Raw genomic sequence first — 22,401 nt, 5'->3', positions numbered from 1 at the left:
GCGATAGGACAAGAGGAAATGGCCTCAAGTTGCGCCAGGGGAGGTTTAGATTGGACGTGAGGAAAAATTTCTTTACTGAAAGAGTGGTTAAACATTGGAACAGGCTGCCCAGGGAAGTGGTCGAGTCACCATCCCTGGAAGTATTTAAAAGACGCGTAGATGAGGCGCTTAGGGACATGGTTTAGTGGACATGGTGGTGTTGGGTTGACGGTTGGACTCGATGATCTTAGAGGTCTCTTCCAACCTTAATGATTCTATGATTCTATGATCATTTTGAGTGATGTAAACAGGGTGAAAGCTTACCCTTTTAGTATATCTAAGTTGTCGTCACTGTCCGAAATAAAAGACTGCAAGGAATTCCGTTTTTCCTGATAGTCGTGCATCACTTCGATCTGGAAGAGAAATGGGATGCACTGGGAAGAGCCGCAGGGGGGTCACTACAGAGGCAGGACGAGCCCAGCCCCTGATGTCGGCATGGGAACTCTTTGGGGAAGGATGAAATACGCTTCCTTTTAAGAAATCCTTTGTGACACAAAACTTTAAAAGGGCATAGCACATAACGGGTAGCCAAACATTCCCAGAAATTACTCTGCTACATAAAATCTGAAAATACTGGTAACATAATTCATTAGTGCAGAGATCAGAGAACAGTTTCCACAAGGGAAATATCTGCGGATGTGGAGTTTTCCTAATAGACATCACTGTTATGCAAAGAACAAGTTTAGGGAATAACACACAGGAAATCGATATCTGAGACTTGGAAAAACAATCCAAGATAGATCTCAGATGCTGGACCAATCCAACTAAACCGTACGGATATGAAAGGGTTTGTTTTTTTTTTAAAGGGGGAAAAAAAAAAAAGAGCGTCTTCAAATCCGAAGTGTAAGTCCAATCAATTTTTAGAAGGGTTTCAGTTTTTCAGTGTATAAAAGTCATTCAGATTTCATGAATAATTTTTACCTTGCGAGAACTTGGAGTTTTTCTTGATGTTTTCTTCCCAGGGAGAGAGAGATCAAATGAAAATTTCAAACTGGAATTAAAATCCACACCTTGGGTAGAAAAAAACATAATTACGTAATGTACATCTATAGTGAAGGAGATGGTTCAGACAGAAACTAATAAGTCACAAAGAAAAATGGGATACATTTTAAGAATGAATAATTAGTTAGCTAATACTACAAGCAAACTGACAAAATAAAGGATATTTCAAGCAACAATACTAATACCAAATAACACAAGTCACACAGATGGTCATAAAGGCCATAAAGTAAAAAGTAATCAGAAAAAACAAAATGTCCATTAAGTGAATACTGTAATCAAAACCTAACAAACTCTGTGAAGCCTGTGCAAATGATAGAAAACAAGAAAATCAAATAAACTACCAAAAGGAACATCACCTACTGGGATACTGTTTTAAAGTCCTTTTATGAACGTAGGGCAAGATGCTCAGCTGGTATAAACTGTTTCTCCACCTTGGAAGAATTTATTGATATTGTCAGTAAATAATTACAAGTTGTAATACTTTGGGTTACAGAGGAAAATTGGAAGCTTAAAAATAAAACATCAATCTCCGCAACGAGTTATACGGCATCTTTCAAATACTTCTTACTCCTGAATAGTCAATATGGCAGTTCTTCACCAAAAGGGTCTTTCCCCCCAACATGAATGGCAATAATTAATTTCTTCAGCATCGCACCGGCGCCAGCCTCGGCAACAGCTCCACGTGCCAGGCTGCAGCCCCAGCGGCTGCACCAAATTCTGAGATGGACCAAAAATAAACACATTCTGCTGTGCAATATTCACCTTATTTACAAACAGAAAAAAGAGGCTAGCAAAGTAAAAAAAAAACCACCACCGACAACAAAATGGACTAATGAACTATCTTTCCATTAGGGTGAAAAAAGGTATCACAGCACATATGAATGCAACAGCAGCTGTGTCTAGATAGAAGGTTTGAACAGTTCTGACACCGAAAGAGCCACCTTTTGTGAAGCAGATGTAGGGAGAAAAACGGATGCAGAGGAAAGCAAACCCATGTGAAAAGCAGGCGCCCCATCTTCAGATGGGGCTGCTGTAAGATAAAGCTATTACGTATTATCACACCAACGAGGCCTTAGACCTCCGTGTGTAAACACGCCGAATGAGGAAGGAGAGTGATCGGGATGCTGGAGAGCAGACCAGAGGCGTGCGTGGGGTGTGACCCATCACAGACAGGAAGACCCAAAAGAAGCGAGGACTTGCTAGCGGTCCTACTGGGAGACTCCCACTGGGAGGAAGGGAACACGGATGGGAAGTTCAAGGGGAGATGGTCACCAGCTGCAGCTTGGTGCTTTGTTGCAAGAGTGACTTTACTCCAGCTCTCGGGCTCCGCTGCAGCCTGCCATATCGCTTCTACACATCTCACTACGCTTTACGGCTCAGGACAGGATAGGTTTACTCTTTTTTCCCCCAAAAAGTGGTTTCAAAATTAGAACCACATTTATCAGACAGGCTTCAAATCCAGGGCAAAGATGAAAGAGGAAGCGTCTGTCCTCAGACAGAAAAAGAAGGGAGGGGAAACAAAAGAAAGAAAGAAAAAGAGGACAAAAGTAATGTGCTCAGAGGTGGTTTGGTTTCAATCCGCGCCATAAAACCCATCCATCTCAAAGCACTCCCGGCGGAGCCCAGCATGCGTCTTTGACACTGCACATCACGCCAGCAGGCCTGCAGCATTTTGATGTTTTGTGTCAAACAGAGGCCTTATTAAAAAGCTCTCTTGGCATGATCTATCCAAAGAGGAGCCTTTTGTCTTTCCCCGCTTGCTGGCTCCGCTCATTTCAACACACTTGATCATCTCTTTCAGGAAGAGGATTAATGGAGGAAACCTGTGCTTTGCAGGAGACTGAGGGCCTTTGCTAGAAAAACGTGCATCCCATAAAGACATGAAATAAGTCCAGCTGATTGATGCTGGTCTCACAATGTCCCACGGAGGTGGCCACCCATTTACCCCTATTCTTCAAGTCAATAATTCCTCCTGAACGCTTTTCTGTTTCTAGAAAGCTCGAAAAGTTACACTAGGTAAAATGGGCAATACTCTAGTTTAAAGACTTGGAACTTTTTTCCTGATTGAGGAAAGGGGTTCAGAGGGCAGTGTGATCTAGTGAAGGTGGCATCAGCCTGGAGAAAAGGAAATTTGGGGTTTATTTGCTTCACTGGCCTGCATCTTGAACAGTTTAGTTCCCCTCACTGCATCTAGCTTCACTTCCATCCCTCCAATAGCTTGGTTTTTTACATTAGTCACTCCCTGAATTGGAGCCACTTGTGCTGTTTGCATGACACCTGCTACAATTCACCAAAACCAATATTCGTTAATTCATCATAAAAATTTTGTGTTAACACACAAATGTTTAATTGCTTTATACAGTCAGATCACTGAATTTAATATTCCCACATAACTTAGCATGTCCCTGGTTTAAAATGCATGACGTTACTTTGGAATACTTTTTAATTCTGATACATATAGGGCTGCCAAGGATGAAAGTTTTAATGTTGTTATTTAAAGCTGACATTGTGCCACATCCCATTGATCATTGTGCCACAATCAAGGCAGAACATTCAGTGACCTCAGTTCAACCAGAATTTGTACCTTTATGGACATTAATTATTCCACAATTGGGATTTAAGGAAGACATTCTGAAGGAATCAAAGGGAGTTAAGCATCCAGCTCATTTCTGTTCATGAGATTTGAGCTCCTCGTTTCTCCAAGCTCCTTTGCAAACATCAGTCTAACTTTATGTCAGTTCCAGCTCGAGACAGTTATGGAGACTGCCACGGAGAATAGGTATGCTAATAAATTTATAAACCTTGCCCTTTTTCCCTGTAGTACTAACACACTATTTTTCAGCCCAGTAGGATGCCAGTAAAGCAGAAGTGGAAGTATGTGCTGTTTACAGCTTTCTTTTTTCACTGAGTAGGAAGTGAAAATGAATACCAAGCAACCAGCCCTATTCTTTACACAGGTATGGGAATCTAGACACAAAAATTGGAAAGATAATAAATCATCTCACATACATTTAGCATTATACAACAACCCTGTATCAGCCAGCAAGGCCTAATTGGTTTCTCAAAACCATCCTTAGCCTTACTCTTCCTACCTCAAAGCAATATTATCATCTGAAAATAGCATAAACTTAAAATATTTTACCGTGTTTAGGAGAGAATAATGGTGATTTTGATCTTGGTGGATTTTCTGGCCGAGGGGCTACTAATTGGACGGGCCGCACATGTTTATCCAACAGCTTCTTGAAGCAAGACTGCCGATTCTCAAACATGCTTCGAACGTTTTCAAGCTTGACCTGCACTGACTGTATCTGGCACTGTAGAGAGTGAAAAAGGCTTCCGTGATCAAATAACTACCGTTATTTTGCACTTTGACCCAAAACAGAGGACTATAAAGCTGACAACACTGCAACACAGTCCGATCTTGCTTTTTACTCGTGTAACAAGGAACTGGAGGGGTTGCTTACCTTCAATTCAGATGTTAAGACTGACTCAAAATCGTAGTGTAGGGCTTGGGGATCATAGTTTAAGTAGGCTGAAGAGCTTTCGAGAAATCTCTCTATGTCCTGGAGAGCTTTCTGAGCGCCTTCTTTAGACTGGCACTTATCCATCTGCTGGTTGGCGAGCAGGTAGGCACCTTCATCACAGCACTGCAGAGCCTGGTAACAGCACGGGGCAAACACAGGGAGCGAGACCATCAGCGGCACCCCTACTAAATCAAGGTTCCCATGAGGAATATCATTTACAGGATCTGTATTTTCCACATGGAGATAATTAGTAGTCCTAAAGAGCTCGGCAGCTATTGCATTTTGATTAGAAAGTAGAAAGGCCACATTTTTTCTGGAGGGTGACTGCAGTCCTCAACATACCCAGCCAAGATGTGCTCCCACTTGTACCTAGATAAAACCAGTGGTATAACTGACACAAAAGCATTATTTAGTGCATAGTTGAACCAAATGATAAGCAGATCTCTATGTCTCCAACTCAGAAAGCTGAAGGGGGCACTACAGAGTTTACGACGAGACAGGCGGGTTTCTTGAGATAAATGCCTCACTCAGTGCAAACCTGAACTGCAAGAAATGATCAAAGTAATTGCATTTATGTTTTAAAAAAAATAAGGATTTTAAATTGCAGTTTAAAGTTGTACATTTAACACGCACAGGTAATAGCTGAACGCCAGGCTGTGGTTCAGTTGGCACTCACGCACTGTGGTGTGCACAGGCGTGAGAAGATGCTGCAGCCAAGAACGACACAGGACCTCCAGTGCTGTGAATGGGAAGGAAAGCCGTGGAGAGCAGGACCACAGTGTGCTCCAGCAGAGCCCGTGGGCTAAAGCACCAGCACCAACCAGGACTGCAAGGAGCCCAGGAGAGGACACTGCGCTGAAGCTGAGAGGCTGCCGAGGAATCGTCCGTCCCCACAGATAAATGCAATATTGAAGTGGAGCATACAGAGAAAAAAACCCCAAGTTCCCTAGTCCACTGAAACAGTGAAATGGAACAGGGTCAAACTTCGCTGCTTCTCTTAATGGCCTCAAGCATATTACAGTCGTGTGCCTTCTGGCCTAATTAGCATGAACTTCCCTAAATGAATTTTTGATGCTGATTAAGATATCAAAGAGCGTTGGAGCCACATGACTCCACTTCCATGCTAGCACACAGCAGCTGTGCCTATCTACCAATCTGTCACCTTATTTTATAGTCAGCTATGTTCATTTTTAATAAATCACTAATAAAAAAAGGCTGGAGTTTATCTGAAAGCATTACCTCTACTGCACTGGGTATGATAAACCTCAAAAGTCAGTTAATACATGGATGCACCATGAAAGCATAAGCAACAGCAGCAGTTGAACTTTGGTGTTCTGAATTGTCCCCTGGAGATGCCCACCTCTTTCTGCTGACTATTCACAGCATTAGCAGATACCTGTTTGCTAACTTAACCAGCTAAGTGAGGGCAGAAGCACTCCTCCAGCCTCTGGAGCTTTCCTGCCATGAACTGTTGAAGCAAAGCTGCAAATTCCAGATGCTTCCAGCTAACAAGTGGAGAGGCTAACCCCACGGAGAAGCTAACTACCTACTTCTCAGGGCACTGTGTTTCTGAACTCTACCTGCTGAAGGCGCGTATGAAGATCCAAGGTCTTCTGCAGCCGCATCTGCTTCCTTTTGATCTCATCAGACAAGACATCAGAATGGTGCCGCAGCTCGTTGCATTGCTGGCAAATTAAGTTGAGTGCGTAGTGATGATTTGCTGCTAGCTGGTGTCCGTGTAGTATCACCACCTGAGCCTTCCCTATCAGATCCTTCAGTGAAAGGAAGAGAACGGATTGCACACTTACTGAAATAATGCCAAAATATCTACACGTAATAACATGCACTTTCTTGTCTTACCAGATTTCAGGCACACATGGAGATGACTGCCATTACGAGTAGCCAGAATGGGTGGCTTACGCAGGATAAAATGGCACCCATCATTGGGGAAAAAAAAATTTTGCTATCCAAAAGGAGCATGAAGAAGAAAACAGTATTTCACCAAACTAGCAATGCTGTGAATGGCTGCCGGCAATGTATTGCTGCCGTCTCCAGGAACTGCACTCTAAAAAAACCACAGCTGATGTCCAGTTTAGGCACACTACGCTCATAAGCATGAAAGGGAATTCGAGCAGTTAAGGCTTATGGTGAAAATAAACCAGGCTCTTTGCAGCAAAGCTTGATGCAAAGAACATGCTATCTTGTCTGCACGTCTTGGTCAGCATAATGGTTATGTCTTCTCCAGGGCTGGCTTTCTGCTGGGACCGCTTCCCTGTTGCATCCTGTCTGCATGGCCTTTTGTTCCTCCTCCCTCTCTCCACAAACATTCTTCCAAATGGCCAAAAAGCCTTATACCTTTCTCCTAGGACTCTTATTTTCAAAGAAGCCTCTGGGGGTTGTGTCCAGATCCCTCAGGATTTCTCCACTGACCCTGGCCCACTTGCCAAGCACATCCCTTTACAGAAGTCACATCCTCAGTTGGGCTCCTGTGAATCATCTCCCTTCACTCTTCTTTCCCCTACATCTCTTAGTCTTCATCCATATGTTATGTTCAAATCACAGACACGTCAAGATAGCAACTTTTTTGCCTCTCCATGTGCCTGGTAAGTCTCTGCCTATTAGCACTGCTAAAGCACTTAACATATAAATAATTCTTCTTCCAGCTCATTAACTCCCACGCCTCCCCTATGTTCAGACATTTATCTGTTCTGGATTTTCATGGTGGCTCAGCAATTTATTTTAACTATGATAATTAAATACCCTGTTGCTGGCTTTCAGAGTGATCACAGCATTGCTGCGCAGAGCAAAGACGTGAAATCAATCCTTTTGTGCAGCCACTTTCCAACGAATTACACCAGAACCAGGTAATTTCAGAAAACACCTCCTACCACAAATACAGAATGTGCCTCTTGTGTCACATTAGTGCCTCTTCCTGTGAAAGATTATCTCACCTGAGCCATACCATCGAAATGACCCAAGTCCTTGAGCCTCTGTTTTACTTGGGGGACACTGTCGCCAGTGTCAGGCAGCTCCACTTGCTGACCCATTAAAAATTCAATGGCATTCTTGACCTAGACACAAAGAAGAAGACTGCTGCAAAAGGATACAAAGCACAGGCGGAAAATCATTCTCAGAACAAAATTAATCACACTTTAGCTGACTGCTAAATCCAATAATAAAACCAGTGTCCAGGAACTGATTTCTAAATTCAAAGATGCTTCTGTCAGCAAAATCTATGCGACTGCAGGGCAGTGATACCTAAATTAGCTCTGAATGAGGAAGCACAGTGGTCTCCCCCAGCTAGCTAGACCAGCCAGAGTCAAAGAACAGCAGCATAAATTAAACACTCTCAAAATAAAAAGCATAAAATCTTCTCTCCTCTCCCCTCCTTTTTGTCTCCAACTCTTCCTTCTGCCAACAGAAGTGCATCTGGTCATACCTCTTGAAAACTTTGCTCAAACTTCCACAATTGTAAATATTGCTCCATTTTTAACTGATGTTTTTCCCAGAAGCCATCAAAAGCAGTCTCCATCTCATGCAGCTGACCAAGTAACCTGGAGCACAGAAAAAGGGCAGGATTGGAACAATTTGCAAATAGAGGACAAGCAGAGATGGACAAGCCCTAGAGACCACCTATTCAGGTCTTCTGGACCCAAGCTCTCAGGAGAAGTCAACAGACATGTATATATGACTTGCGAAGATCTCAGAGAGAAATTTAATGAAATCACTGCTGCAGATGACAGCACCTGTGTGAAGCAGTTGTTGCTATCTCCATTTATCTGAATATTACCTGTGAGCCTGCCATGGGAGAACCCTGCATCTGCTCCACAGCCTCATCGTTCAGTGGGGGAAAAAAAATCAGAGCAGGTCAAAGTCGTTTGACAGAACTCACCCAGCAATTTGATGAGTCTGGAGCAAAACGCTGGTATCTTTGTCTTTACTTGTTTGATAGGTGACCTAAACAACACATCTACGCTTGAGTGCTTCCACTCAAAAAATCAGGCAAATTAGGAACATAGTGCACTCACCGATTCACAGTCTCCCAGTCCCCTGGCCTCTCGCTGTGTTGGTCCTGACCGCATTCCCTGGAGTCAGGCTCTTCAAAACTGCTCAAAAGCAAGTTTCCCTCTTTTGTGACTGCTGTAATATCCTCGTGTATAATTTCTGATTTTTGCTACTTTTTGTGAGGTAAGGATAAGTCATTTCGTTCTTTTCCTGCCTTAGTTTCCCTGTATGAAATGAAGCACCGGCATCCATCAGTCCAAAGGATTCCCAGCAGATGTTTTAGCCCCCTTAACGTGGGGTTAGCCCCCGGAGCTGGAGGAGGCTGAACCATGGACTGGTCGCCAGGCTGGGTGGAAACTGGCATGTGTGAAAACATCAGGCCACACAATGATTCAAGGGGCAGGAAGACAGCACAACCACAGGTCTCTCCTGGGGAGCGGGTGGGTTTGTATTAGATATCTATCTACAAGTTCATGTATTCAAGCAAGTATTTCTGCAGCTTGGAGGCCGTGCTTCTCCATCAAGGTCATCACAGGAGGCTGTAGGAAGAGCATCCCATAGTGGGACAAAGCTGGGACTGAGACTACATGGCACCACTTACTAGAGCCTTTACGTATAGAGGCAAGTCAGCACTTTCAATGTGACCTCCACTTAAGGAAAATTTAAACACTTGGTGTGTTCATTAACATCAGCTGAGGTGCTTTGTGCTGTGTTGGGCTCAGCCCCAAAGCAAACAGGTGCATTTAGTCAATTATTTTCAGAAAAATAAAGGTGAGAAGGACCTGGTGTGACTAATGAACTGAGTTGGAAGAAGCTGCGAAGGAGAGACCTGTGCATGGCTTTGCTAGAGAGCCAACTCTTGGAGGAATAAAAGCCCGTCCTAGGAGATGGCCAGATTTCTATTGCAAGAGAAACAATGGCAAAACCACTTTAGGGAGAGGATTCAGAAAGCACAGACTTGCTTAAACGTCTGCCTGCCCCAGATAGCTCACAGCAACCTAAACATAACAGCATCTTCAGGGCAGCAGCCCAGGAGCAGGACACGGCCACAGGAGCTTCTCCTCTCCCACACACAAAGTGTCTGCTGCCAGTTTGCATCCCTATCACCAAAGCATCACGGAAGATGACCGCAAGGCAAAAACCCTGTCTCCTTTTGATAGTGCCACATCCAGGAGGCTCAAAAGGGAAGAGGAATTATGCAGCATGCTTTAGACCGCAGGTGGCTGTTCGTTCATCCTCTCACATCTCACTCTCCAGAGCCCTGCATTCCCCTTTTGATTCAAAGCCTTTCATTATACGTACAACAAAGTAGCCCGACTGTCAAACAGGTGTTAACTTGATTTTTTTCCCATTCGGTATATCAAAGAGGTTAATTTCTTAGTTACTCTGCTTAATTAATTTTTGTCATTTTTTTCATTGTGTTTGCAACCAGCTTCTGTTCAGTATCACAGCTACATAAATTATTCTGATCGACTCATTATTTGAATTCGGGAATCAGCTGTACCAATCTTGGGGTTGTCATGAGAGAGACAAGGATCCCATGTCTTGCTGTCACCACAATCTGTGCACAGTTTCTCATCCGCTTTCATGTCTCATAGTCTTAGAAGGAACAAAAGAAAAAAGCCAACGGACTTCATTTCAGTCAAAAGCCAACGAGTGGTTTTGATATTTGAAATTAATAGACGAGGCATTAAAAGCAACAGATGCTTTGTACTGAGTGCTGCTGTGCTTTATATGCAAATGAAAACACATGATGTGTTTTATTTCTCCACAGAGGAAAGTGTGTATTCCTGACTCGTTTATAGACAGGACTACATTGTGTAGCCCATATTTGCCCCCCACACTTTGGCTATAGTCCTAAGCATGAAGTTTAAGTCAGTAAGTCATACTGCAATGTCTGTAGCTGCTGTTTTGTACTACAGCTCTCTTCATTTTCAAAGAACAAGTAAAGGACTATTGGCAGTATCTATAATGAAACTTCCTATACATACGCACATACATCTATGCCTACACACAGCACACTTCGGATGTCATTTTGCCTATTTCGTACAGGCAGCCTTCTGCGAACTCACTGTCCCGTGAATGACAGATGATCATAAATGAAAATAGATACACTTCTTGGACTTATGTAAACGAATCCTGTCATAACGCAAAGGAGCTCATTCTTCAGCCGCACAGCACGGCTGTTAACATGGGAACCGTTTCTAAGTGAGGGTTTGGGGACAGGCCTGTGCTGTCCCCAGAAAGATGCAGCAGCAGCAAAGACAACAGCTTGATATAGCAGCAGCTGGCTGCACTAAAGCTTCCGCTAACTCCTAAAATAATTGTAATCACAAATAGTTGGAAAAAAATCCTAAAATATTGAAGACACAAATGTTCTTTAAGATGAAGCATGAAGCCCCACATGAAGACAGGAATCACATCATGAATGCTCTGTACCACACGCTCACAAGAAATCTTCATCTCGAGTGCTCTCCAGCACAGTTCCCCAAGTCCCCCCGGGGAAGCCCCATCAGGCGGAGGGACCTGGGGACAAACCATCCCTCCAGACCCACTGATGATCTCTGCATGCAGCTTCCTCCAGCCATGGGGGTAAAGAGGAGGGAACCCCACTGGGGGTACGAACCCACAGGTGATGAAGCCTCCCACCCACCCTCCTGCGAGCGAGACGTGCCAAGCCCACGGGAGGAGCACACTATAGACACCAACTTCTGCAGCCAGTAAGGAGGCAGCAGTTGAGAGAGTTTGCTGGATGCTGGCAGGGTAATTTGCTTGAGTGGATGGCAAATGTAAGGGTAACATACAGAAATAGTCATGCTGTGTTTTATTTTGTCTGTCAACACGTACACATGCATGGGAGGGAAGAAGGAGTGGGCACCAAACAAACAGGCAGTCAAACCCCAGAAATCCCATCTTGCTGTGTAAACAGGGGCTGGAAACACACAGCGGAGCTCCTGATGAGACATACCTTCAGCTGGTAGTACTTTTCCGTGCGCAGGGCCAGGATGCGCTCGATTGAATACATGTCGTCCGGTAGCTCCGTCTCTGCTAGCTCCGTGCCAAAGGATTGTAACATCTGTGCAATTTCCTTCACGGTTAGTGCAAAACTCTCTATTGCCTGGTGGGAGACGATAATTGCAATCAGCTTGGGATTCAGGATATTCTTACAGCTCATTAAGAGTGCATGAAGAGCCAAGGCTGAGATCTGCAGGGGAGCCCAACAGCTTGCTCTGAGAGAGGTGGGTGGGACGTCCACTGCAGACGGAGCTGATGCGTGCTGTGGTGCATTAGCTAGTGGCCGCCTGTTGGCTTTTAGTGCAGTTTGCATTGACAACAGGGACTTAAATAAGGGTAGTATTGGGCAGAGATACCTCATGCTTTCTTTTCTGCTGCCTGTTCTTGTGCACTCTGAGATTTTTCCTAGCACATATTGGAGGTCTATAGCAGAAGCCACCATAAGATCCATCTCACATATTCCTGTAATTCCTCTTCTATCTTCCTTCTCCTCTGGTTAACCCACACTGCGAACCACCTCCAGGCAGTAAGGCTTTGGAGATGTGTTTGGCTTCTTGGTGATGGATGTTCCCAGCTTTCCAAGCCCAAATGGCGGGTTACAAGGCAGTCTGGCACCACGGCCACCTCATCCACAGCTTCACCAAGAGGACAAAGGAGGGAGCTAAGCAGCGTGCCGGAGGCAAACTGGAGACAGTGGGATAGAAGCGAGTGCTGCTGGTACCTCCCCGGCACATCCCAGACAGCCACTGGGAGCTCTGGTCGCCAGACGGCTCCCACACCACGGGGTGAGGCGGGGCTCTCCCGGCCCTGCTCTTTGCTCTGATCTTCCCAACGGGGTGAGGCGGGGCTCTCCCGGCCCTGCTCTTTGCTCTGACCTTCCCACTGGTTGCAGGAGGGGAAGAACGTGAAGCCGCTCACAGCCTGGACTGCGACCGGGTGATTGGGTCAGCAAGGAGCTGCTGGTCTCCTGCTCAGCTGGCAGCGAATCACCGCAAAAGCAGAGGGGACAGCCTTGCTGAGGCTTGAAACCTTGTCCCCTGGAGAACACATGAAGAGCTCCAGCTCTGCTCTTGGGAACGGGGTAATAAACTCAAATGTAACAGATCGCGTTTATATTTTCTTTAAACAGCACATATTTTCCATGGAAATTTCAGGAAATGTTTTACGAGCACACTACAAGGGCATTTTGAGAGAGGTTTTTCATATGGACACATGTCTACCATATGCAGCTATGGTCTAGAAACTCATCCTTTTCTTAGATTAACCCTAACATTTTCTGTCATTCACATAACGCAAAGGAGCTCATTCTTCAGCCGCACAGCACGGCTGTTAACATGGGAACCGTTTCTAAGTGAGGGTTTGGGGACAGGCCTGTGCTGTCCCCAGAAAGATGCAGCAGCAGCAAAGACAACAGCTTGATATAGCAGCAGCTGGCTGCACTAAAGCTTCCGCTAACTCCTAAAATAATTGTAATCACAAATAGTTGGAAAAAAATCCTAAAATATTGAAGACACAAATGTTCTTTAAGATGAAGCATGAAGCCCCACATGAAGACAGGAATCACATCATGAATGCTCTGTACCACACGCTCACAAGAAATCTTCATCTCGAGTGCTCTCCAGCACAGTTCCCCAAGTCCCCCCGGGGAAGCCCCATCAGGCGGAGGGACCTGGGGACAAACCATCCCTCCAGACCCACTGATGATCTCTGCATGCAGCTTCCTCCAGCCATGGGGGTGAAGCGGAGGGAACCCCACCGGGGGTACGAACCCACAGGTGATGAAGCCTCCCACCCACCCTCCTGCGAGCGAGACGTGCCAAGCCCACGGGAGGAGCACACTATAGACACCAACTTCTGCAGCCAGTAAGGAGGCAGCAGTTGAGAGAGTTTGCTGGATGCTGGCAGGGTAATTTGCTTGAGTGGATGGCAAATGTAAGGGTAACATACAGAAATAGTCATGCTGTGTTTTATTTTGTCTGTCAACACGTACACATGCATGGGAGGGAAGAAGGAGTGGGCACCAAACAAACAGGCAGTCAAACCCCAGAAATCCCATCTTGCTGTGTAAACAGGGGCTGGAAACACACAGCGGAGCTCCTGATGAGACATACCTTCAGCTGGTAGTACTTTTCCGTGCGCAGGGCCAGGATGCGCTCGATTGAATACATGTCGTCCGGTAGCTCCGTCTCTGCTAGCTCCGTGCCAAAGGATTGTAACATCTGTGCAATTTCCTTCACGGTTAGTGCAAAACTCTCTATTGCCTGGTGGGAGACGATAATTGCAATCAGCTTGGGATTCAGGATATTCTTACAGCTCATTAAGAGTGCATGAAGAGCCAAGGCTGAGATCTGCAGGGGAGCCCAACAGCTTGCTCTGAGAGAGGTGGGTGGGACGTCCACTGCAGACGGAGCTGATGTGTGCTGTGGTGCATTAGCTAGTGGCCGCCTGTTGGCTTTTAGTGCAGTTTGCATTGACAACAGGGACTTAAATAAGGGTAGTATTGGGCAGAGATACCTCATGCTTTCTTTTCTGCTGCCTGTTCTTGTGCACTCTGAGATTTTTCCTAGCACATATTGGAGGTCTATAGCAGAAGCCACCATAAGATCCATCTCACATATTCCTGTAATTCCTCTTCTATCTTCCTTCTCCTCTGGTTAACCCACACTGCGAACCACCTCCAGGCAGTAAGGCTTTGGAGATGTGTTTGGCTTCTTGGTGATGGATGTTCCCAGCTTTGCAAGCCCAAATGGCGGGTTACAAGGCAGTCTGGCACCACGGCCACCTCATCCACAGCTTCACCAAGAGGACAAAGGAGGGAGCTAAGCAGCGTGCCGGAGGCAAACTGGAGACAGTGGGATAGAAGCGAGGGCTGCAGGTAACTCCCCGGCACATCCCAGACAGCCACTGGGAGCTCTGGACGCCAGATGGCTCCCACACCACGGGGTGAGGCGGGGCTCTCCCGGCCCTGCTCTTTGCTCTGATCTTCCCACTGGTTGCAGGAGGGGAAGAACGTGAAGCCGCTCACAGCCTGGACTGCGACCGGGTGATTGGGTCAGCAAGGAGCTGCTGGTCTCCTGCTCAGCTGGCAGCGAATCACCGCAAAAGCAGAGGGGACAGCCTTGCTGAGGCTTGAAACCTTGTCCCCTGGAGAACACATGAAGAGCTCCAGCTCTGCTCTTGGGAACGGGGTAATAAACTCAAATGTAACAGATCGCGTTTATATTTTCTTTAAACAGCACATATTTTCCATGGAAATTTCAGGAAATGTTTTACGAGCACACTACAAGGGCATTTTGAGAGAGGTTTTTCATATGGACACGTGTCTACCATATGCAGCTATGGTCTAGAAACTCATCCTTTTCTTAGATTAACCCTAACATTTTCTGTCATTCATTTTGTCATTTTTGCCTCCAAGTGTGAGAGTTATGCCATTATCGCTTTCACACATCATGCAAAAGAACAAAACTAATGAGCTAAAAATTTTAAAAATTCATTAATTTGGCAGCGCATCAGTGTAAACTGGCACAAAGTTAATGGCACAAACAATAGCTTGAGTTATGCCAGCTACAATGTCTTGTGCTTTTGTCTTTATACTGAGCTCCACATCTGCTGGTGTGGATGATGTTGCAGGACAAGGGGCACTAGGATGTCTGGTACGTTTTTCATTAGTGCTTTGATTTGTTGGGAAGGTAACTGGCAATCCAACCTGCCATTAATCTGGGAGACACAGTCCCAGTGAAAACTAAGAGTGTAGAGGAAGCATAGAAACACACGGCAAGGCACAGCTCAGGGAATTAAATGCCTGATTCCTGGCAATATTAAAGGAAAATTCTTGCAAAGAAAAAAAAAGAACAGGAAGTTTTCTGAATTCTCTGCATTGAGTCAGTATGCAGAGAGCAGTCTCATTGCCCCGGTTCCCAAACACATTTGTGATATTAGTCACACGAAGCAACCATTATTAAAAAAAAGCCTATTTTGTATCTACTATTAAGGGAATTTTAATAAAGACTTAAGAAGACAGATCTTTCGGGAGCAGTTTCAAAAGGAGCCTGAGGGAGTTAATCATTCAATTCCCTTATAAACCCATCAAGTACCTAACGGCACTTGACTCCTTTGCAAATCTGATCAAGGAAATGTAGTTGGCCTCAGGGGTTGCTTTCAGCTACCCATTGCTCATTGCCTTACAGAAAACCTTCCTCGATTGATCCCAAACACCCATGAGCCCAGTGCTCAGCCCCAGTACGTACAGTCCTGAAGACGACCCACTCGCTGTGGCAGTACTCCAGGGTGCCTCCAAACTCCGGGGTTAATTGCTGCTCATCAATGTATGTCAGCAGGTCACTAACTGAGCTCAGCATAACAACCTACAAACAAGGCAACACCGTTAGTTGGTTGATCATCACTTCTACCCAACTCATACACAGATCAAGCCTGCAAATCTTTTATGTGCCTAAAAATTGGGTTTGCTCTAAATATTGTTCCACAGCATGGCTTTCTTCTTACACTTATGGCTTACCATGGCTTTTCTTTGATGTATTTGAACATTTTTGTAAGCCAACCCTGATCTCCCAGGTGCTTGCTTCCTCAAATGCAAAGCACAGGGAGATGCTGCAGCATCTGACTGCAGAACAGAGCTGAAAGCAAAAGTAATGCAGGTTTTTGCAAGGGATGACCAGTAATCTGGAAAAAATACATACATTTTAATAAGTTATGAAGCATTGGCCAATTTCACACAAATATATACTCATGAGTTTTTGTGTGTCTTGATCTGCCCTGGGATAAGTCATGAATTTTCAAAACTGTGCAAATGACAATCATTTTAGAGTGAAAACCGTAAAGTTCGTGAAAATCATATTATTTCCTAAAGGAAAACATTGGTTTGTTTTGTGGGTTTGTAATTGCGTCAACCTTAGATTCCATAAATGTACTTTTCTTCTCTTAATTATTCTCATTATGTCCTATAATCAAGGTGGCTTTAGAAGTCTTGGAAACTTTGACTTGAGAATATAAAACCATTTCAGTTGCTATGATAGAAACAAATACCAACATGATGTTAGTATGGAGTTCACACTGAGATGAAAATGGCGATGATGGGTGGAATTCATAGCAAAAGCTTCGCTAGACATGTCTTTCGACTTTTCAGACAAACAAATTCCTGAGCATGGTTTTATCCTCCAGAGAGGCATGCAGCCTACATGGGGGATGAGGACAGGCTGAGAAGCCCACCACCCACTACCGTGGACATGCTCTGTGGGGAGCAAACTGTGCACAAGGGAGATGAAAAATGCTACAGGAGAGATTTGGTGGAGAGAAATTTGGTGGAAATAGGGCATTACTGGCAGAGACACTCCAGTTACTCTTCACATAGGTGCCTGCAGGGTGCGACACTGTCACCCTCCCAGCCCGAGGTGCGTGGGCAGCCTCCGATCACGCACAGGCACAACACCTCTGCACGCTCGTACCGGTAACTTGAGTAGAAAATCCTCCTGACTGAACCGAAATCCAATGTCAGTGAAGGTGCGCTGGAAAAACCCCGTGGGACGAAGAACCATCACTAAGTGCAGGTTCCCTGGGAAAGACGCCTGCAAGGAAACAGAGACGACATTCAACCTGGTGACGTGGCAGGTCCAACAATGGCTTTCAAACGCCTTGGAAAGAGGGGAAATCGTTCAGATCTTAGTATTTTTTTCTGATTGCCCTGATAGCCTTTTCTTACTTTCAAAACAGGAGGGAGACACTGTAAGTGGTTTAGAGATACGGGATGTAACTGCGGGAGGATTGTCCAGTCCCACTGCCCTTTGGAGCAGGCAGGAATTCAGCCATGCACCTTGGAGGGCCACTTATTATAAACTTCAATACTATATATTGTGTTCAGCATTATAACCTAGAGAGTGAAATTACGACTTAGCCAGGAACAGAGGGCTAGAACATCGAGGGGAATGACAGACAGACTGGCGAAGCAAAATTTATTGCCAAACTCACTAATCATCCTATAACTGCATCAAGCATACTCTTCTTGTCCCTGGTAATTACCAGGCAACATTTAATTTGTGGTAAGAATTTGGAATTTCCTGTCTACACTGCTGGAGCCTTTTTTCAAGCATATGGTTGGCAGGTGCGTTTTTAAATAGATCTGTGAAAAGGGTGCTTGAGAATGAAAAAGAATTTTTAAGAAAGTAGGAGTCATATCATTAAATTATGGATAAGTGCATGATGCAAAAAATTGAGTTAATTAAGACATATGATTTTCTCTGAGATCCTGCCAGGCCAGTTTACATTTTTCCATATATTCCTCCTCATATTGTTCTCCTCCATTATCCTCCAAGGAAGATGATAGTAGTATCTATACCAAGGGTGAGAGTAATGAACATGTTTAGGTATTTTGCACTGCAGGGCACTTAATCTATGCCTTCAAAACGAAGATCGCTCCCATAAATATGCATCAGTGTTGTTCAAAAAAGACATGATTTACAGTTGAGATCTGACATCCATGAACTGCACTGTAACTCATTTGCTATGTTTTCTTTTGTAGGAAAGGTCAGGTTGTGGCTTCCAGTGCCCACAACTCCACTTAGAAATGGACAGTGACTTTTAGGATCAAATAAGCCACATAAATTCAATATATTGATCTGCTGCTATTTTAAGTAGGAGCAGGAAAAAATAAAGAAATTTATGTGAATGAAGTGCCAAATTCATACCCTTTGGAAGTCAACAAGAATGGTGACAGGGACAAAGATTTGGTGTTACAAACAAGAGCAAACCATTAAATAATGAAGAAGTTCCTGCTGGCTCCAGGCCCTGGGCGCTGTACCTCTGTTACACAGCGCCTGGTTAGCACACAACATCTCTGAAATGGCTGCCAGCCCCAGGCACGCAGTGATGGCTACAGCCACGGGAGACCCAAGGAGCCAACTTCCAACCCCATCAAACCTGCAGACGGGCCAAAGGTCTAAACCTGTCCATGGAGTCACCAGACCTTCACGGCTGAGACAGGTCTTGCCCAAGAAAGCGTGGGTGAGAGGCTACAGGAGATCCAGGTTCAGCTCCCTGCTTCGATGCCTGTTTAACTGTCTCTACAAGGAAGACCAGCTCTCCTGCAAGACAACCACAGGCAGGCCCTCCAACAGCCCAGCTACTAGATGCAGCTCTGGAGAGAAGCCCATCTCGGAGACCCTGCTCAGCTCAGGATTTTTACCTTGAGCTTCCCATATTACTAGAAAGAAAATCATCCACAGGCTACTGGATATCTCCAAGGAGTTGGAGTGATTCCTCACTTTGAGATTGGGAAGAATCTCTGCCTGGGATGCAGAAAACCTTCACCGAGGAAAGCACCACCAGAACTGGCACGGTCTTGTAGACATTTTGAATGAACTGAAAATTTACAGCATTAATATTTCACTGGAAAGTCTCTGGCAAGCCCAACACTCATCCTCCAGCATTTCCCAGAGAAGCTGGCTGCCTCTCCCACCTCACCACACTGGCTCTCCGTTGGACCCAATAAACGCTGCTATTGCTCTTTCCAGGTGCCGTGTTTTAACCCCGGTCAGCAATTAAGCACCACACAGCCACTCGCTCACCCTCCCCTCCCCGCCCTGGTGTTGAAATAATAGAATAATAAAAATTAATAATAATAATAATAATAATAAATTGTAATGGAAAATAAAACAAGAGGGAGAGAGAAACCAACAAAAAAAACAAACAAAAAACCCCACAAGTGATGCAACCACTCACCACCCGCCGACCAATGCCCCGTCAGTCCCTGAACAGCGATCGCTGCCCCCCGGCCAACTCCCCCCAGTTTCTACACTGATCATGACGTCATATGGTATGGAATATCCCTTTGGCCAGTTTGGGTCAGCTGTCCTGGCTGTGCCCCCTCCCAGCTTCTTGTGCACCTCCTCGCTGGCAGAGGATGGGAAGCTGAAGAGTCCTTGACTTAGTATAAGCACTGCTTAGCAACAACTAAACCATCAGTGTGTTATCACGTTATTCTCATGCTAAATCCAAAACACAGCACTGTACCAGCTACTAGGAAGAAAATTAACTCTATCCCAGCCAAAACCAGGACACCAGGCCTGTTGGCTGTCCTGGCTGGTCCTTGACACTCTTCATGCTCCAGCACGTCCCACGGCACTAGGACATCCCAGGAAGAGACCTGTCAGTCTGCGTTGACGGCAATGTCACACCTGTCCCTGCAGAGCTGTGAGTCCACCATGTGTCATTCCCTCACGCCCACCCTTATGTCCGTGTTTGCCTCACTTTACATCCTGGTCATTTCCCAGTGGACATTTCTCTGCAGTCAGGACAGCAGTAACATCCCCCAACAAGGCTCCAAAGATATCACCAAGGAGCCACCATGAGCTGCAAACCTCAAAGGATAGGCTGTTTTTGCTCCAAGGCAGGTCCTACACCCCTGGCATTAACGGCTCAAACTGACTTGAACCAAAGCCTTGTGAGGCCAATGGTCTTACAATGCTTCAAAGGAGCTCGGAGGATGCAATTTTAGGTCTTTCTGTATGGTTATGAGTCCATTGTATGAGAATCCAGTGGTGAAGTCCCACATAGTTTGGGGAAAGTCACTGTTTCCAGCTCAGACACACAACAGTGTGTTCAGGTCTCTGAACTTCAGGCTCCTACCTTGACCCCCTCCTGAAAAATGCATCAGCAATATCTTTGAGAAGAACAACCAGCCAGAGACGCATCCTCCCTTGGTCTTATCTCATTATCCCCCCCCCATACCCTATCCCCTTTAACCCTGTTTGGCACTTCAAGCAGAGATGAGTCTGCTTTGCCCTCTCTTACTCCTTCAAGGCCTTTTTGACATGCACCCTTCATGCACAGAGCAGACTCCCTGGAGGAAGGGCCTGGGTCTCCAAACTATATCACCCAATGGGAAGCTGTAGACTTTGAATGTCTTCTCCTACGAGCCCTTGGGCAGGAAACCCACAGCTCCAGGAAGATGGACCAACGATCAGGAGGCAAGCCGAGCCGCCTGCCAAAGCTACACTGCAATAGTGACAAGGTGTGAAACGCCTCTCTGGAAGCAAAGGTGCCTTTGGACACCTTTGGTTTCATGAATGCAGGATGCCAACACGTTCCACACAACCTACCAGAAGAGACCATAACCTGGCACTCCCATCCTTCTGCCACATCCGCCACAGGGGCAAATTCTTCTTTGATACAACTTTATGCCCCATATACACATAACTGTACCCCTTTTGCTCCTTGGTATGTTTCACCGCAGAGGTAGCTGGGTTTCCAGGACAGGTAATTTGATTTCCATTCAGTTTAGAAAGTGTTTGGGGATTTTTCAGCTGATTTGATACATATAAGATCAAGGTCGGCACTTATGAGTAGCTAAAAAACAAGAAATAGAGCTTTGCAAATGATACCTGATATATTTCAAGCATGGAAAAAACAACCAAGCCAAAAAATAAGCTTGCAGAAAGACAGCTACCAATCAAACCATGCCCTATGCCCTCTTACAGACTTAAGAGAAAGGATGAAATGTTAAAAATATATTTATACATGTGTATACATATACACACACACATATATATTTATACGTGCATGTATGTATATAAAGACAGATCAATAATTCCTCAAGGATAACATTCCTGGAGGGACTATATCTTTTTTTAATCACTGCTACAATTCCAGTTCTTCTAAGGGCTGAAGTGTACGGAAGGTACCTACAAACTGAACTCTAATGATACTGAAGGTACTGCTGGGAAAAAACCCTTCCCCACAATATATTCAAGAAAGCGAAGACAAAAGGGTCCTTAATCTCGCCTTATGTTTTATCTTATTATTTATAACACTACAAAGAATCTTGCGCATTTGACATCGGGTTTATGTAATAAAGCACCTAAAAGAACCCTCTAAACCCTTTGCCCTCTGCTATTCCTCTGCAGCATATCAGGAAAGGCAGAAAACAATCGGCGCAATTCCACTCTATCGGGCAGTTGGCAACATTTCACTACTATTAACTATCTCACTGACCACAGACCATGCTCAGAACAGTCCTCCCCTTCGGAGGACCCAAATGTGTATACCGTAAGGCCCCAGTTCAGCAACTTGTTTAAATGCACGCCCAACTACAACCACACAGACAGCCTTGATGTAATCAATATAGATGAACTGGGCTAATAAAGCACAAGAAGGGGCATGCATTGAAAGCATCACAGTTGTTACCTCCTTAGTGAGTATCTCATCCTGATGCATTTAATGTGATTTTTCCCAATTTTAGGAATTCAATTTTCAGCGAATATTCTTCCCTGCAGTTCACTGGGACAGTCATGAGGTTGGAAATCAATAAATGTAAAGAAAAAGTAGTATCTGCCAGTAAGTTTGTTTCTGAGCAATGGAGATTGAGGCTAGCGGTCCTTATACAGGTGCTGAAGTGAATGACTTTCTGCTGTCCCTTAAAGGAAAAGTCAGGCAGCGAAATGCCAGGCACTGCTAATTTGAGCTTTAACTTCCCCCAGAGCCAAAACGAAACTCCAAAGCGCTCCGCTACCTTTATTTTAGCCGGCTGCATAATCAACCCCCGAAGATGCTGTTAGCATCGCGGCTGCACAAATTCTTCCTAGGGCCCCCTCTCTGCGAGAGGCTTCCTCTTACTGTAGGAGCGATAAATAAAGCCTTTCCCACGACATCTCAGGGACGCGCTGGAAGCAGCACCGCAGGACAGCGGTGCCCAACGCCCGCAAGAAGAGCCTGGCTACTCCCGCACGGAAGGTGTTACTAAAAATACTCCCCCGCGCCGCTCAATTAAAATCGCTCCGGCCAATATTCCCGCTCCCTCCATCCCCCC

The 22,401-nt window shown here is 45.2% G+C and overlaps 1 protein-coding gene across 1 annotated transcript in view; it reads right to left on the bottom strand.

Annotated features, from left to right (window-relative positions):
- Positions 1-22,401, bottom strand: part of MCF2 (MCF.2 cell line derived transforming sequence) — a 46,904-nt gene that overhangs the window by 16,741 nt on the left and 7,762 nt on the right. Inside the window, 11 exon segments of the mRNA XM_009324458.1 lie at positions 304-392; positions 961-1,049; positions 4,184-4,355; positions 4,506-4,697; positions 6,146-6,337; positions 7,517-7,636; positions 8,005-8,119; positions 8,594-8,729; positions 13,693-13,846; positions 15,833-15,949; positions 17,048-17,167. Coding sequence (XP_009322733.1) covers positions 304-392; positions 961-1,049; positions 4,184-4,355; positions 4,506-4,697; positions 6,146-6,337; positions 7,517-7,636; positions 8,005-8,119; positions 8,594-8,729; positions 13,693-13,846; positions 15,833-15,949; positions 17,048-17,167 — 1,496 coding nt within the window.

Source organism: Pygoscelis adeliae, unplaced genomic scaffold, assembly GCF_000699105.1.
Source record: "Pygoscelis adeliae isolate BGI_AS28 unplaced genomic scaffold, ASM69910v1 Scaffold285, whole genome shotgun sequence".
NCBI classification, from domain to species: domain Eukaryota; kingdom Metazoa; phylum Chordata; class Aves; order Sphenisciformes; family Spheniscidae; genus Pygoscelis; species Pygoscelis adeliae.
Note: the sequence above shows the minus strand (reverse complement) of the source record. Positions and strands in the feature narration are given on the sequence as shown.